Here is a 13,661-nt window from a genome sequence, read left to right on the forward strand (position 1 = left end):
TCCTTCCTCTGCCCAAAGAATGAACTCTATCAAGGAAGTAATCCGCCCGTGCATAGAAAGGAGTCTATGGCACGGGTGGAGAGACGCGCGCCCGCCGCTTTCCGCGAGCGGGTGCGAGTGTCGGATTTACTCATTGTGCACATACCCTTAGACACTGGCCGGGTCACGGAACGGCCGGAACTGCAGTAAACTGCAGTAAAATGAATGGGGAGAGAAGCTTCCGTAGGACTGAGATGGTGCAGTAGACTTGCATTATGAGACCCTCTTGGTCACCTGGTGCACTTCTCCTGGCTCAATCTAGCAATTGGTTGGCACCTGAACACTGAGACCCAGACCGTTCAAAACTTTTGATACGACTCGATGATATGCCAAAAGGTTTTTTGTTTTTAAATAAGAATACTTTAAATGGGCACTGTGCTAAAAAACAACCTTTGACACATCACAGGCAGCTCCATTATTAGGGTACAAACACACTGCAGATCCCGTCCCCGTTTACTTAATGGCAGACAGAATCGCAGCAGGGATGTACAGCAGGGATTAAGCCCCCCCCCCCCCCCCGCGCCGCTGGAGCTGATACTTTACCTGATCCTGGCCCTGGCTTCCTCCTGCTTGCTTCGGCGGCTCCCGGTGTCTTCTTGTCCCGCTAAGCCAATCAGTGCGCTGCGGAGGAACTCGCTGCAGATACGTTGAGTGTGTTTGTAGCCTTAGTCTTTAGTCTATGAGGCCATCTGGACAGAGATGATTGACAGCAGTGAGGGCCTAACTGATTAAAACTTTTGACATGTCCCTGTGACCTTTTTATTAATACCAGGTATATTTTAAGCCATTTGGTGTGTTTTTTTATTTATTTATTTACTATTATTAAATACATATTCTATTTTTAGATAACATATCCTCAATCCTGCATAGGTAATACAACATTTTCCCATGCAGCTCAAGGGCATGTTCAGACTACAGAATTCTCGTGGATAAATCCGTGAGATTCCGTTGCTTGTACGCACTCACGGACGCGCACCTTTCCGCCGGCTCCCTAGACACCATTCTATGGGCCGGCTGATTCCTCATTCCGCCGAAAGAATTGATGTGACAATTCTTTCGACGGAATACGGAATCAGCCGGCCCATAGATTGGTGTCTATGGAGCCGGCGGAAAGGCGCGCAGCCATAAGCGCGTACAGGTGACGGAATTCCGCGGAATTTATCCGCGAGAATTCCGTAGTCTGAACCCACCCCAAGACAGGAATTTCCCAACAATTTGAATTCTCCACTTCCATAATCTATTCATTATGGTGCATATTGTGCGTCATGATTTCTTGCCTTCTTACTAACTCGTTACTCTGTTTGCATAATAAATGGAAATCCAGACTGTATGGACCATCTCCCCATTGGCAAAATCCTAAGAAATATGGCAAGGAAGTGTGTCCATTGTTTGTCAAAGTATCCTGTTATGTATTTAGGATGTACTAAAAGTTATGCAATGTCATTGGATTAAATACTAATAAGAACATAGAGTTCCAGAATTTTTATTGCTTTACTATGAATTACAACCTTAAACTTGTACTCGCAGCTACTAGAAGTGATTGGCTTATCAGATCGGGCAGAGTCTGGTGCACACCTGGACAGACTGATGGCAAATACAAATTTAAAGGTGTATTTTTTTCTTTCTTTCAAATCATCTGGCGTGCGAAAGTTATAAAGATTTGTAATTCACATCTGCTTAAAAAGCTCATGTCTTCCAGTGCTTAGCAGCTACTGTATGTCCTGCAATAAGTTTTGTATTCTTTCCAGTCTGACACAGCGCTCTTTGCCACCACCTCTGTCCATGACAGGAATTGTCCAGAGCAAAGGTTTTCTGTGGGGATTCCATATGGCTCTGGACAGTTCCTATCATGGAGAGAGGTGGCAGCAGAGAGCCCAGTGTCAGACTGGAAAGAATACACCACTTCCTGCAGAACATACAGCAGCTGTTAAGTACTGGAAGACTGGAGATTTTTAATCAGAAGTAATTCACAAAGTTGTATAACTCTAACACCAGTTGATTTGGAAGAGAAACATTTTAATTGGAGTATACCTTTAATGTGGATTCACACACAGCAGATTTATTTTGCAGAAGTTTCTGAAACTGTCCCATTCATCTGAATGGAGCTTGGACAAATCCATCTATTTGCTACAAATATTCATCCAAAGAAATGTTGGTACCAAAAACTGCCATGTGTGACTAACCCCTTCCCTCGTAGTATTTAGGTCAGCATTTGGTCCTCATAACTTCCATAGACATTGAGAGCTTTGTGAGTTACTCTATTTTCATAGCTCATGACCCCCCTAAAACTCTGCCCCCTATGTTTGTTGGGGCCAATCCAATAACAAGACTCTTTCAGTCTGCCCTATCTCAAGTCTAGTAGTCCACAATGCCAGTCTATAAGCCACATGTTGCCCAACAAGAGTCCTGATAGGACTCTTGACCACCGGCTATCAAGAAAACAATGTGTCCTTCCATTTTTCCAGTTGCTTCATCTTTAATGGATTACATGGCTATCCAGAGCTGGACTGGGCATCTGGCAGTTCGGGCAAATGCAAGAAGGGCTGCTGTGCTATTTGGGCCGATCTCCTCTTCCCCTGCACTTACAGCCTGGCATATCACAATATGTAACGGGTATGTTAGTGGCACATGCGATATTTAATGTGTATGTTAGCGGCACATGTGATATGTAATGGGTTTGTTAGTGGCACATGTGATATGTAACGGGTATGTTAGCGGCACATGCGATATGTAACAAGTATTTTAGTGGCACATGCGGTATGTAATGGGTATGTTAGTGGCACATGCACATACAAACTCATACACTGCTCATATGTTCCTGTAGCGGCAGAGCTGCACATTCTGGGGCACTCTTCTTACTTCCCTCCATGGTGCAGTTTTCAGGACTAGCCAGATATCCCTCCGGGAAGGACCCAGCCAGGGGGGAGCTCCTGTAAGGAAACCACCAAAACCACCATATTAAGTGGCCCTACAAGTCAATGTAATGACAAGGGAATGACTAAGGCTAGGTATCCATCCACCTACAGCTGTTTCGGGGTGTTGCCCCTCATCAGTGTGGAGCAGGATTCTGGCTAGGTGGGAGCAATGCCTAGTAGAGCCATAAGAGAAACAGATCGCTGTTCTCGGGGAGACCAGCCAAACGATAACACTGCTGGCTGCTAGTGAAAGCGCTCAATGCAGTGAAATCCTAGGTGCATTGCCCCCTGGGAAACATGAATATATGTATTTTATTAAATATGTATTTTACTCCATATGATGCACTGGGTGTGTTCCTTGGCTTCTTCAGCCTGTACCATCCGACCTGCCCACCACATCCTATGCCCCCTCCTACTAAGGAATAGGAGAGAGACATGGCTACTTAGGTCCCCAGTGCACCAAACAGAGTAATTTACATATGGGCTTAGGCTCAAACTGCAGGAAAACAGCACAACGGAGGGAAATAAGAAGATCGTGGCCGGGAATGTGCAGCTCTGCCCGTTACAGGTACATATCAGCTGGTTCATATGTTTCTATTTAACATAAACCAGACAGCAAGTGGGCCTCAGTGTTTTCCAACACGAAGGCTGAATTTCAGTCCCAGATTGGCCCTGGTGAACAGTATATGTCCAACAGTATATGTGGGCCATGTTTCTTATGTATTAATGGAGTCAGTGTGTGAGTAGCATAAAAAGCATGTGGCCAGTTTATTAGTGGCACATGTGGTATGGAGTGAGTATGTTACCGGCACATATTGTATGTGGTATGCTATTGACACAATGGGCATGTGATAATTTATTACTGGTACATGGGATATGTGGCAAGTATATTAGTGGTACATGGGGGAATGTGTTGAATATGTTAATAGCACATACAGTATGTAGCAAGTATGTAAGTGGTACATGTGGTGTGTGATGGGTAAACATATGGTACATTCAGAATGTAGTAGGTAATTGGCACATGGTATGTGATGAATATGTTAGTGGCACTTGTGGTATGTGATAAGTAAATAAGTGACACATGCAGTATGTAGCGGGTATGTTAGTGACACATGTGATATGTGATGAGCATGTTAGCATTACATGCGGTATGTCACTAAATTGCACATGCAGTATATACCTATTGTGTAAATGAAGTATGTCTACTGTCCGATGGTATGTATGCAGTAAAGACATATATTTCCCAGTGATATGCGATCCCTTTTTGTAATTTGTAACAAGTTTTTGGGTTCGTGGTGTTTTTTCAAAATGCTGCATGCTGTTGGTATGGTATGTTGTAAGTGTTTATTTCCTAGTGATAGGTCTCTGGGGGGAAAATGCATACTGAATATCTTGCTTGTCTTCTGACCACAGCGGTTGATCCAGAACTACACTTATGTATATTTTGTGGCAGGGTACAGAAGAAGGATGCCAACCCTTTCTTCCGCGTGCCTTGCTTAGTCTGGTCTCTCCCCATTGACCTGTCTGGCACGGGTGACCCCGCCAGGAGTACTACTCCCACCAGCTTAGCTCAGTGGATCATCAAGGCACGCAAGCTCCCTCACCAGGCACCAAGAGGGAGCCCCTCCACCCTAACCCAATTATGCATGCCAACCCTTAATTTACCTTTTCTTTGCTAAAACCTACCAAGGCCCAAGCCCACCCAGCCTCCTAACACAGACCCTCCAGCACCCTCTGGCTGCCAAGGTACCCAGATTGAAACCTTCCTTCTGCCCTACCCAACCCTGGTCCGTCACAGTACCCTGATGTGGACTCTCCTGGCACCAATCCCACCCAGGTACATGTCAGCCCTCTAATGTGGACCCTCCAAGCACCCTTCCTAGCCCAGGCCTGCCCCAACCCTCAAACCCTAACCCACCTTGAATGCCCTTCAGAGCCCAGGTCCACCCTAGCCCTATAATGCAGACCAACCCAGCTCCCTTGCTAGCCCATGCCTACCCCAGCCCTCTAATGCAGACCCTCCCAGCACCCTTCCCAGACCCTTAACATGGACCCTCCTTGTGCTCTTTCTAGCCTAGGCCCGCTCAAGCCCCCTAACACAGGCAAAGGCAGCACTCTTTCTAGTTCAGACCTGCCCCAGCCCCCTAAATGGACCCGGGAACCCTCTGGGGGTGTAGGACCAGACACCAGGAACACCACAGTGGAAACACAGGAACCAGGACAGAGAGTATGGGAACACCAGGCAGGATGTATACAGGTGCAGGAATACAACAATGCTTTTTAGCACAAAACGTAGCAAAACCTTCACAGGACCAATAGGACCTCAACACTCAAGGCATAGGAAGTGCACAGGGCCTCCCTTAGATAGTCTCAGGCCACAGGACTAGGTGGAAAGAAATTGGGACACTGTGGGGAAGCTTTATCAAACATGGTGTAAAATGAAACCGACCCAGTTGCCCCTAGCAACCAATCAGATTCCACCTTTCATTTTCCAAAAAGTCTGTGAGGAATGAAAAGTGGAATCTGATTGGTTGCTAGGGGCAACTGAACCACTTTACAGCTTGTTTAATAAATTTCCCCCTATGTCTTTAAATCTGGGGACAGTGCATGCTCATCCCCTCCTGTGGCCGGACTAGGTAATCCAGGGAAAAAAAGCACATGGCTAGGCATGGTGGCCGTGAACAGAAGCAGAGCCCGCCGCCATATCAGAGAAATCAGAACCGTGGTGATGAGGTGGATGTCGGTGGGGAGCAGAGACACCGCTTACCGCAGGGGAACCACAGCGACCGTGGTGGCTGCTACAACACCTAAAGTTAGCAGATAAGCAGAATATAAAATGTTTGCCCATGGGGTGCTAAGGCACAGAGTCCACTCTGAGTCTAGGTTCAGGGAAATCCCCATCCCTCTAGGCCTTCTAGTAGTGGAGTCCAACCTACCTCAGCATCACATGGGGGGCCCATTCTACTGAAAGCAATGTCCTCCACCCTTTTTCCATCCCGTGTTTGCTTTTCAAATATTCATTTTTACTTACACATCCATAGTAGGTTCAATTATTAAGCCTCAATGCAAAGAAATTGTGACTACAACTCCAAGCATATGGCAACAGTAGTAGACTTTAAGCGCATGCTGGGAATTTTAGTTACTTGTAGGTTTTCAGATCACATGATATATTGGGTATTGCAGTTTACTAAAAGTTCATATATAACCCCTTTAATAACCACTTGCTGTATTAGAAATTGAGCAACTATAACACCCAGGGTATCCTAAAAGCTGCAAACTTCTAATACATGCTGGGAGTTGAAGTTTTGAACACTACAACACCCAGCATGGCCTGAAGGTTTAACTTATACCCTCTCAAAGCCCTTCACAACCCAGGCCCTTCCTGACCCAGAATGTGGACCATCCTGGTGCCCTTCCCAGCCTAGGCCCACCCAAGCCCCCAAGTTTGCATGAACCCATGAATGAATCCCTTCGCGATAGATGCTATGTTGCAACTTGTTGGAACTTAACATCTAAACTTACTGAGATGTATACAGTTTGCCCATGGGGCGCTAAGGCACAGAGTCCACTCCGGGTCTAGGTTCAGGGAAATCACCATCCCGCTAGGCCTTCTAGTAGTGGAGTCCAAACTGCCTCAGCATCACAGGGGAGCCCATTCTAATGGAGACAATGTCCTCCACCCATTTCCAGAACATTGAGGGGTCACTCAAAGGAAAGGGGTAGTCGAGCTGAAGCTGCAGACGGTTGTCTCCATCCTGTATTTCCTTTTCTAATATTCTTTTTTACTTATACATCCATAGTAGGGTCAGTTATTGAGCCTCAATGTGAAGAAATTGTGACTTTCAAACTACAACTCCCAGCATATGGTAACAGTAGTAGACATTTAGTGCATGCTGGGATTTCAGGATCCCCCCATGACCAGTGTCCCCCCCATGACCAGTATCCCCCCATGACCAGTGTCCCCCTTCGCTGTCCTGTGTGCGGTGTGTACCAGTAATACTTACCAGTAGATGTTCTGGGATGATGTACCGGGGAGCTGTGCCGTCCATCAGGCGTCTGTGACAGGAAAAATGGGCAGAGAATCTCCCCTCAGAGACCAAAAGACGTGTTTACAGCTCCAGTGACTGTGGCAGGTGGTTGATGACCTCAGGGGTCAGTGACTTTTTTTTTCTTCATTGAAATAACTTTATTAACAACCAATCGTTGTTAAATACATACAATGTACGGTGCAACATCACCTGCTCAAAAGTAGTATATAATAATAAATGATTACACATACATAGCATGGCACTGCAATACAGGCATCTCTACACCATACATCACACTACGTTATATAGTTACCAAGATTACCATTTTTTCCAGAGACATTTCAACTTTAACAACTAGGGGTGGGGCTTATTGTGGGTGTGGCTTGTATATAGGGGGTGTGGCTTGTCACTATGTTATTTTTCTGAAGTTTCCTTATAAATCGTCATTATTATTCACACCGTACAGTTAGGACAATACAGAGGGAGCAGGGTTGTACAGCATGACAGCTGACAGCTATACCCATTCACTCTGTTTAACTGTGCAGCAGACAGCTGCCCCACGTGTGATTTCTGTAATGCTAACATGCACTAAATAAGACATCAAGGATACTAGTGCTAGGGTCCTGATTCTGGGGTCTGTATTGTGCTTGGGGGCCTGATTCTGGGGTCTGTATTATATAGGGGGCAGGGCTGTATAAACCGGTTGTGGTGTCCTAGGCATTTAGTTTGAACAAACCCCATTAGGGCAATTCCACAATGACTTACATGCGGATTTTGTTGCAAATTTACCATGGATCTCTCCCCCACACAAAGAAAGTAGTGAAAAAAGTCACTGTTTCTACAGCATGGCAACAGCATTTACATCAAATACATATACATGTATATATATATATATATATATATATATATATATACTGTATGTATATATATATATATATATATATATATATATATATATATATATGTATATAGGGGCCTGATAGCAGGGTCTTATTATGGGGTCTGTGTTACGCTGGGGGCTGCTTCTTGGGTCTGTAATATGCTGGGGGCCTAATTCTGGGATCTGTATTATGCTGAGGCCTGATAGCCGGGTCTTATAATGTGGCCTGTGTTGCTAGTGGTGTGCTTCTGGGTTCTGTATTAAGCTGGGGGCCTGATTTTGGCGTCTGTATTATGATGGGGGGCATGATTCTGGGTTCTGTATTATGCTAAGGGCGTGATTCTTGGTTCTGTATTATGCTGGAGGCCTCATTCAAGGGTCTGTATTATGTTGGGGGTGTGATACCAGGGTCTTATTATGGGGTCTGTGTTGTGCTGGCGGCCTGCTTCTTGGGTGCTGATCAGCTGTTCAGAACCCGCACTACACAGTAAATGGGGCTGGAAACTGTTTGTCTCTGTTCACGGTGTAGTGGTGGTGCCCTGTAACTGCAGCTCAGCTCCCATTTAAGGGAACAGGAGCCCACATTTTTTTGTAAGAAAACATTAAAAATGTTTAACATAAACCAGACAGCGAGCGGGCCTTTGTGCTCTCCAATGCCTGAACTGAATTTTAGTCCCAGTCCTGCCCTGTGGCTATCCTCTATGAAAGGGTCCCAATTTTTCTGAACTGTGGACTGGCAAACCTTGAATAGCTATGGTCTACCCCTACTGCAAATTATCCACCATTCTTATAATTCTATGTGATTCCTCTACTTGCTGACTGAATTTCAGTTACTATATAACACTTTTTGACTAATGGGATGAAAGTCACATCAGTTTGCTTTAGGGCTCAGTAGTTAATCTTTTTAATATTGTGATTCTGACACCATATTCTGATTCTGCTTGTAGTTTAGCATTACCATTTGCAAACATATTCCAAAACCTTTCAGCCATGTTATGTTTAAGCATATACTACAGGCTGTATTAAGAAGATGTAGAAGAAGTAAAAACCTATATATTGTACCAGGGGCAAACTAGGGTCCTTAAACATCTGGGGCACGAGCCCTCTGAGTTGCATCAATTTGCTGGCCGCACACCTCTATTAGACGTAGCAATGCACGGTCAATTATACAATTATAGGTCCAAACCTATATCAACGATCAGCCGATGATTGTTGTCATCGGCTGATTGTTGTGTTTTTTTAGAGGGAACGATAATTGGCCGGATAGGGCCAATTCGGCCATTTATCGTTCCATGTAATAGGACTAGGGATGGTCCGAACTGAGTTCGGTTCGGGTTCGTACGAACCCGCACTCTCGGTAATGATTCCTGCTGTCTGCCCGCTCCGTGCAGCGGGCGGATCCAACGGGAGGACCGCCTGAAAAACTGGGATACAGCCATAGCCATAGGCTGTATGCCAATTTTCCAGGCGGTCCTCCAACTGTATCCACCCGCTCCACGGAGCAGGCAGACAGCGGGAATCTGATGCCGAGCGTTCGGGTTCATACGAACCCGAACCTCAGAGGGTTCGGACCATCCCTAAATAGGACCCTGACTCTTAAGAATGGAAAAACCTAACTGTATTCAAACCTGAGTTTGGCTTGAGTTGAGTGTCTATGACTATGACTAAACTGACCATGCAGATAAATAATAATTTAAGAAAGGTATTTCAACAGTAGGTTATAATGAATAAAACACAGACCATAGGTTTATTGGTGCAGATAGCATGCTTTATTGCAATCAATGTATTATCTCCAAGAGGTTCGTTAAATACATAATCATACACTTACAATAAATACTACATGGAAGAGCTACGACAACGGTAAAGGGCTTTAGATGATCTCGACAACAGTTTCTGCAACTGCGGTGCTTTGCTTATATGCCCTGTTCTTACATCATGTAATACTTTCTACTCTACCACACAAACAATCACTGCACCCTATGAACCTCTAGGGAGTTTTGCCACTGATTCTGCACACGAGTCTCTGAACTTGCTTCGTTGAGGGTATGGCCAGGTGATGTTACTTTGTGGAACAAGTTGAGGGAGTCGATATGTCAGAAAAAGGGCAGAGATTTTTTTTTTTACAAAGTGCTGGCCGTTGCACTTTGCCAAGAAATAGTCTTAGTAAACAGTTATAGTCCGCAAATAATGTAAACATTATGGCATTGCCTACAGGAGGGTAGTTGCAAACAACGCCTAGTGTTTACAATTATTTCAAATATCTGGTGTTTGCATAGTTCGTGAACAGCATCCTCTTTTGGGTGTAGGTCTTCAACAGGGAATTACTCAACCTGTTGAGGTATACTTAGACATCAACATGGTGTTGAGGCACATAGTTTAGTGGTAGGCAAGGTATTCGCTTCCTAAGAAACTTTCTCCTGCCCACCGTTCCGTTGCATTTCTTTTTAAAAGTCACAACATATATGGTACAGAACTCCATAACCGGTCAACTCGGCTATATACAGTATGTACAGTATGTCAATTAATCTTCCAACCTCTTAAGTAAATAAGAGTATTATATAGTGTAAATCTATGGACCTTGTCTTATACAGGTAGATACAAAAATATTTCTCTATTTACAAATCAGTTCTTCCAGTTCTAGTGGATCACTCGTAAGAATACAAGTGAATGTAAACGATTGATCTTTTTAATGTGTTCGCACATTAATGTTCACAGAAGCAGAATCCGACCCGAACATGTTTGTAAGGTTCAGTGTGTAACGTCCACCATCCTGTTTCTTAACATCTGTAATGATGAGGGTGGTCAGGTCCTCAATGGTTTCAATGTGAACACGTCCTTTCTGTTCTTGTGTAGGAACCGATTGTCCACTCTGAGACCAGGCAATGTCTGGAGTTGGTTCACCAGAAAAGGCGCAGGCTACCGTAAGAACCTTTCCTGCATCAATGCTAACATCGGATGGTAGAGCTTCAATTTTGGGTGCACTTCCTTTAAGGAAAAAAAAATTAAGTGTAAAATAGATATTAGTAAAACATTTCATATACATGAAATAGTAATGTTAATGACGTAATATCTGAACATTTTAAGCAGAAATGTATGGCTGGAACCAGGGCCGGCTCCAGCTTTTTGTAGGCCCTTGGGCGACAGAGCCTCGGCGGGCCCCTTTGAGGAGCAAATCATGGAGAGACAGTCGAGGAAAGATTTGCAGCAAAAGAAACATGTGGCTGCTGCATATCTTTCTCCTCCTGTATCTCCTGATCTCTGTGGTAGTTAGGACTCTGGAGGAGCCAGTCACAGGATTGTGTGTGTGGGTGTGTGTGTATATATATATATATATATATATATATATATATATATATACATACATACATACACACACACACAGAGCAGGAGCTGTATACAGGAGAACTAGCAGCACCAGCATGATATATATATGTATTATATGAACATGGTGAGACCTCCAGTTATCCTATATACAGGTCCTGTAGTGATATACAGGACCTGTAGGATAGGAGATAGATAGATGATAGATATTAGATAGATAGATAGATAGATAGATAGATAGATAGATAGATAGATAGATAGGAGGAGATAGATAGATAGATAGATAGATAGATAGATAGATAGATGATAGATAGGAGGAGATAGATAGATAGATGATAGATAGGAGATAGATAAGATAGATAGATAGATAGATAGATAGATAGATAGGAGATAGATATAGAAGGAGATAGAAGATAGATAGATAGATAGATATTAGATAGATAGATAGATAGATAGAGAAAGATATCTATTTGTTTTGTGTATAGATGTCCTGCTGTAATATATATATAAATTCTGCTGTAATAGATATATATATATATATATATATATATATATATATATATATATATATATTACAGCAGGACCTCTATACACAAAACAACTAGAAGCTCCAGCACATACAGGACACTTAGTTTGCAGAGCCTACCGTGCTGCCCTCTATCAGGTCAGGTGTCCGATCACATGACCCATGACATCATCAAAGGTCCTTTACACTCAAAGGTCCTTCACTTTCCTACTCGGCTGTAGGGAAGATTTGTGAAGGAAGACAGGTGCCCGGGGACACCAGTATGTATCGGCGGGCCCCTAACTGTCACATGTGGCCTCTAGGAGCCCAGTCCCCTTTGTTACTACACTTTTTTTTTTTTTTTTTTTACCAACAAAAAAATGTAGTAACAGACGGGACTGGGCCCCTAGAGGAGCTGTGGGCCCCGGCATTTGCCCTAGTTAGCCGGGTGCTGATGCCGGCCCTGGCTGGAACCATCAAATAGAAATTATAGATGCCTGTCATTCTCAAACAGAGCATATCTATACTGTATTGCATCCTATCCTTTCTTTTCTACCATATTGCAGCTATTTTATTTACAGAAAACACAGGTCTACTACAAAAACAAATCTATTTCATGTCAACTTTTCGAACATTTTCAATCAAAGAGCAAATTCACCACCAGTCACCACCTTTATTCCCAGCATTGTTCTGTGCTAGGAACTGTGTCTGCATGACTTGTCTTCTTCACTTCTGATCCTTGCACAGAAATAGGTTAGAAAGCAGTTCTTCAGTTTTAACATTTGTATAGGAAATTCTCTGGTTCAACTGTGTTATGGTCAATCGAAAATATGTTATGGATACCGCTATTTGGCTGGTTTAACACTAGAGATCATTCTGTGTAATGATTATTATATTGTGTTGACTACTCTATTAGAGATGAGCTCACCTTGAGGTTTGCTCGCCTCTATACACTACTATTTGGTTTATATTCCTCATACAGTAGGTAAAAAGTTCAACGTTGGTGCCACTATACAGAAATAAAACAGTCTTTGTATGGGACAATGGGGCAAATTTTTTGAGCTCGACTGTCTAAAACATTGCGGAGGTGTCATTTCCGACACTAACTCCGACTGAGAAAACAGGACTTTTGTGTGGTATTAGCATAATGGAGTCTTAAATCCCAATGGAAGATAATAAAAGAACACCCAAAACCTGTTTGTATAGTTAGGACTGATGTGTTGTACTCACCTCTAGATCCTGCTGCGAGCATCATGCTACTGGATGAACTTTCCATATGTCTCAGGCTTGAGGACTCCATCATGCTGCTGGAATGCATTTCCATGAAGGACGCTTCTTTCATTGAAGACATACTTGCAAATTTGGTTTCAGAAAGGCTGCTGCTGCTGCTGCTGCTCATGCTGCTAAATGAGGCCTCTTGTTTGGAGGCAGACATTTGCATTGCTTGCATAGCAAAGCTTTCATGGAGGCTAGCTTCACCAGCAGTTTTTAGTATAACCTGTTTTGAAGGTTCTTCAATAAGACCTTTAAGAAGAACAAGAAAGTGGCATGTTGATACGATGAAACATGCTGGAAATTTTTAAATTTTATCGGCTATAAATATTGGAATATAGACTACAAATTCTTAAGAGTCTTGAGGTAGCTATCTAGTGAGGATCTAATACTGCTTCCACATGATATATTTTACAGCACTAAAGCTAGGTTTATTACGATCAGAGTGGGGACAGTTACTTTCATGCCTGCTAGTGCATATCAGCTTTTACGAAGCCTAAGTGCACAATATACTTACGGAGAACATTTAATGATGCAGTCGCAGAACATTGTCCGTGGTAATTTTTGGCTTTGATGGTGTATTTACCACTGTCTCGCTCAGTTGCTTGCTCAATTTCAAGCGTGTATACATGCTTAGATCGGGACACTTTGATGTGAGATGAGACCGAAATCTAAAAAATGACACAAAACATACAATTTAG

The 13,661-nt window shown here is 43.4% G+C and overlaps 2 protein-coding genes across 27 annotated transcripts in view; both read right to left on the reverse strand.

Moving 5' to 3' along the window:
- Positions 1-7,091, reverse strand: part of FKBP7 (FKBP prolyl isomerase 7) — a 72,539-nt gene extending 65,448 nt beyond the window's left edge. The window contains exon 1 of the mRNA XM_069983024.1: positions 6,959-7,091. The gene's annotated coding sequence lies outside the window, so the exon portion shown is untranslated. The remainder of the gene's footprint in view (positions 1-6,958) is intronic.
- A 2,517-nt stretch (positions 7,092-9,608) lies between these two features.
- TTN (titin) overlaps positions 9,609-13,661 on the reverse strand; it is a 237,758-nt gene continuing 233,705 nt past the window's right edge. For all 26 annotated transcript variants that reach the window (XM_069983050.1, XM_069983048.1, XM_069983045.1 and 23 more), the window contains 3 exons: positions 13,478-13,631; positions 12,919-13,212; positions 9,609-10,847 (listed from right to left, as the gene is read on the reverse strand). In XM_069983050.1, the coding sequence (XP_069839151.1) occupies positions 10,549-10,847; positions 12,919-13,212; positions 13,478-13,631 (747 nt within the window). In that variant the 3' untranslated portion in view covers positions 9,609-10,548. The remainder of the gene's footprint in view (positions 10,848-12,918; positions 13,213-13,477; positions 13,632-13,661) is intronic.

The sequence above is a fragment of the Dendropsophus ebraccatus genome, chromosome 9 (genome assembly GCF_027789765.1).
Source record: "Dendropsophus ebraccatus isolate aDenEbr1 chromosome 9, aDenEbr1.pat, whole genome shotgun sequence".
In the NCBI taxonomy this organism is placed as follows: domain Eukaryota; kingdom Metazoa; phylum Chordata; class Amphibia; order Anura; family Hylidae; genus Dendropsophus; species Dendropsophus ebraccatus.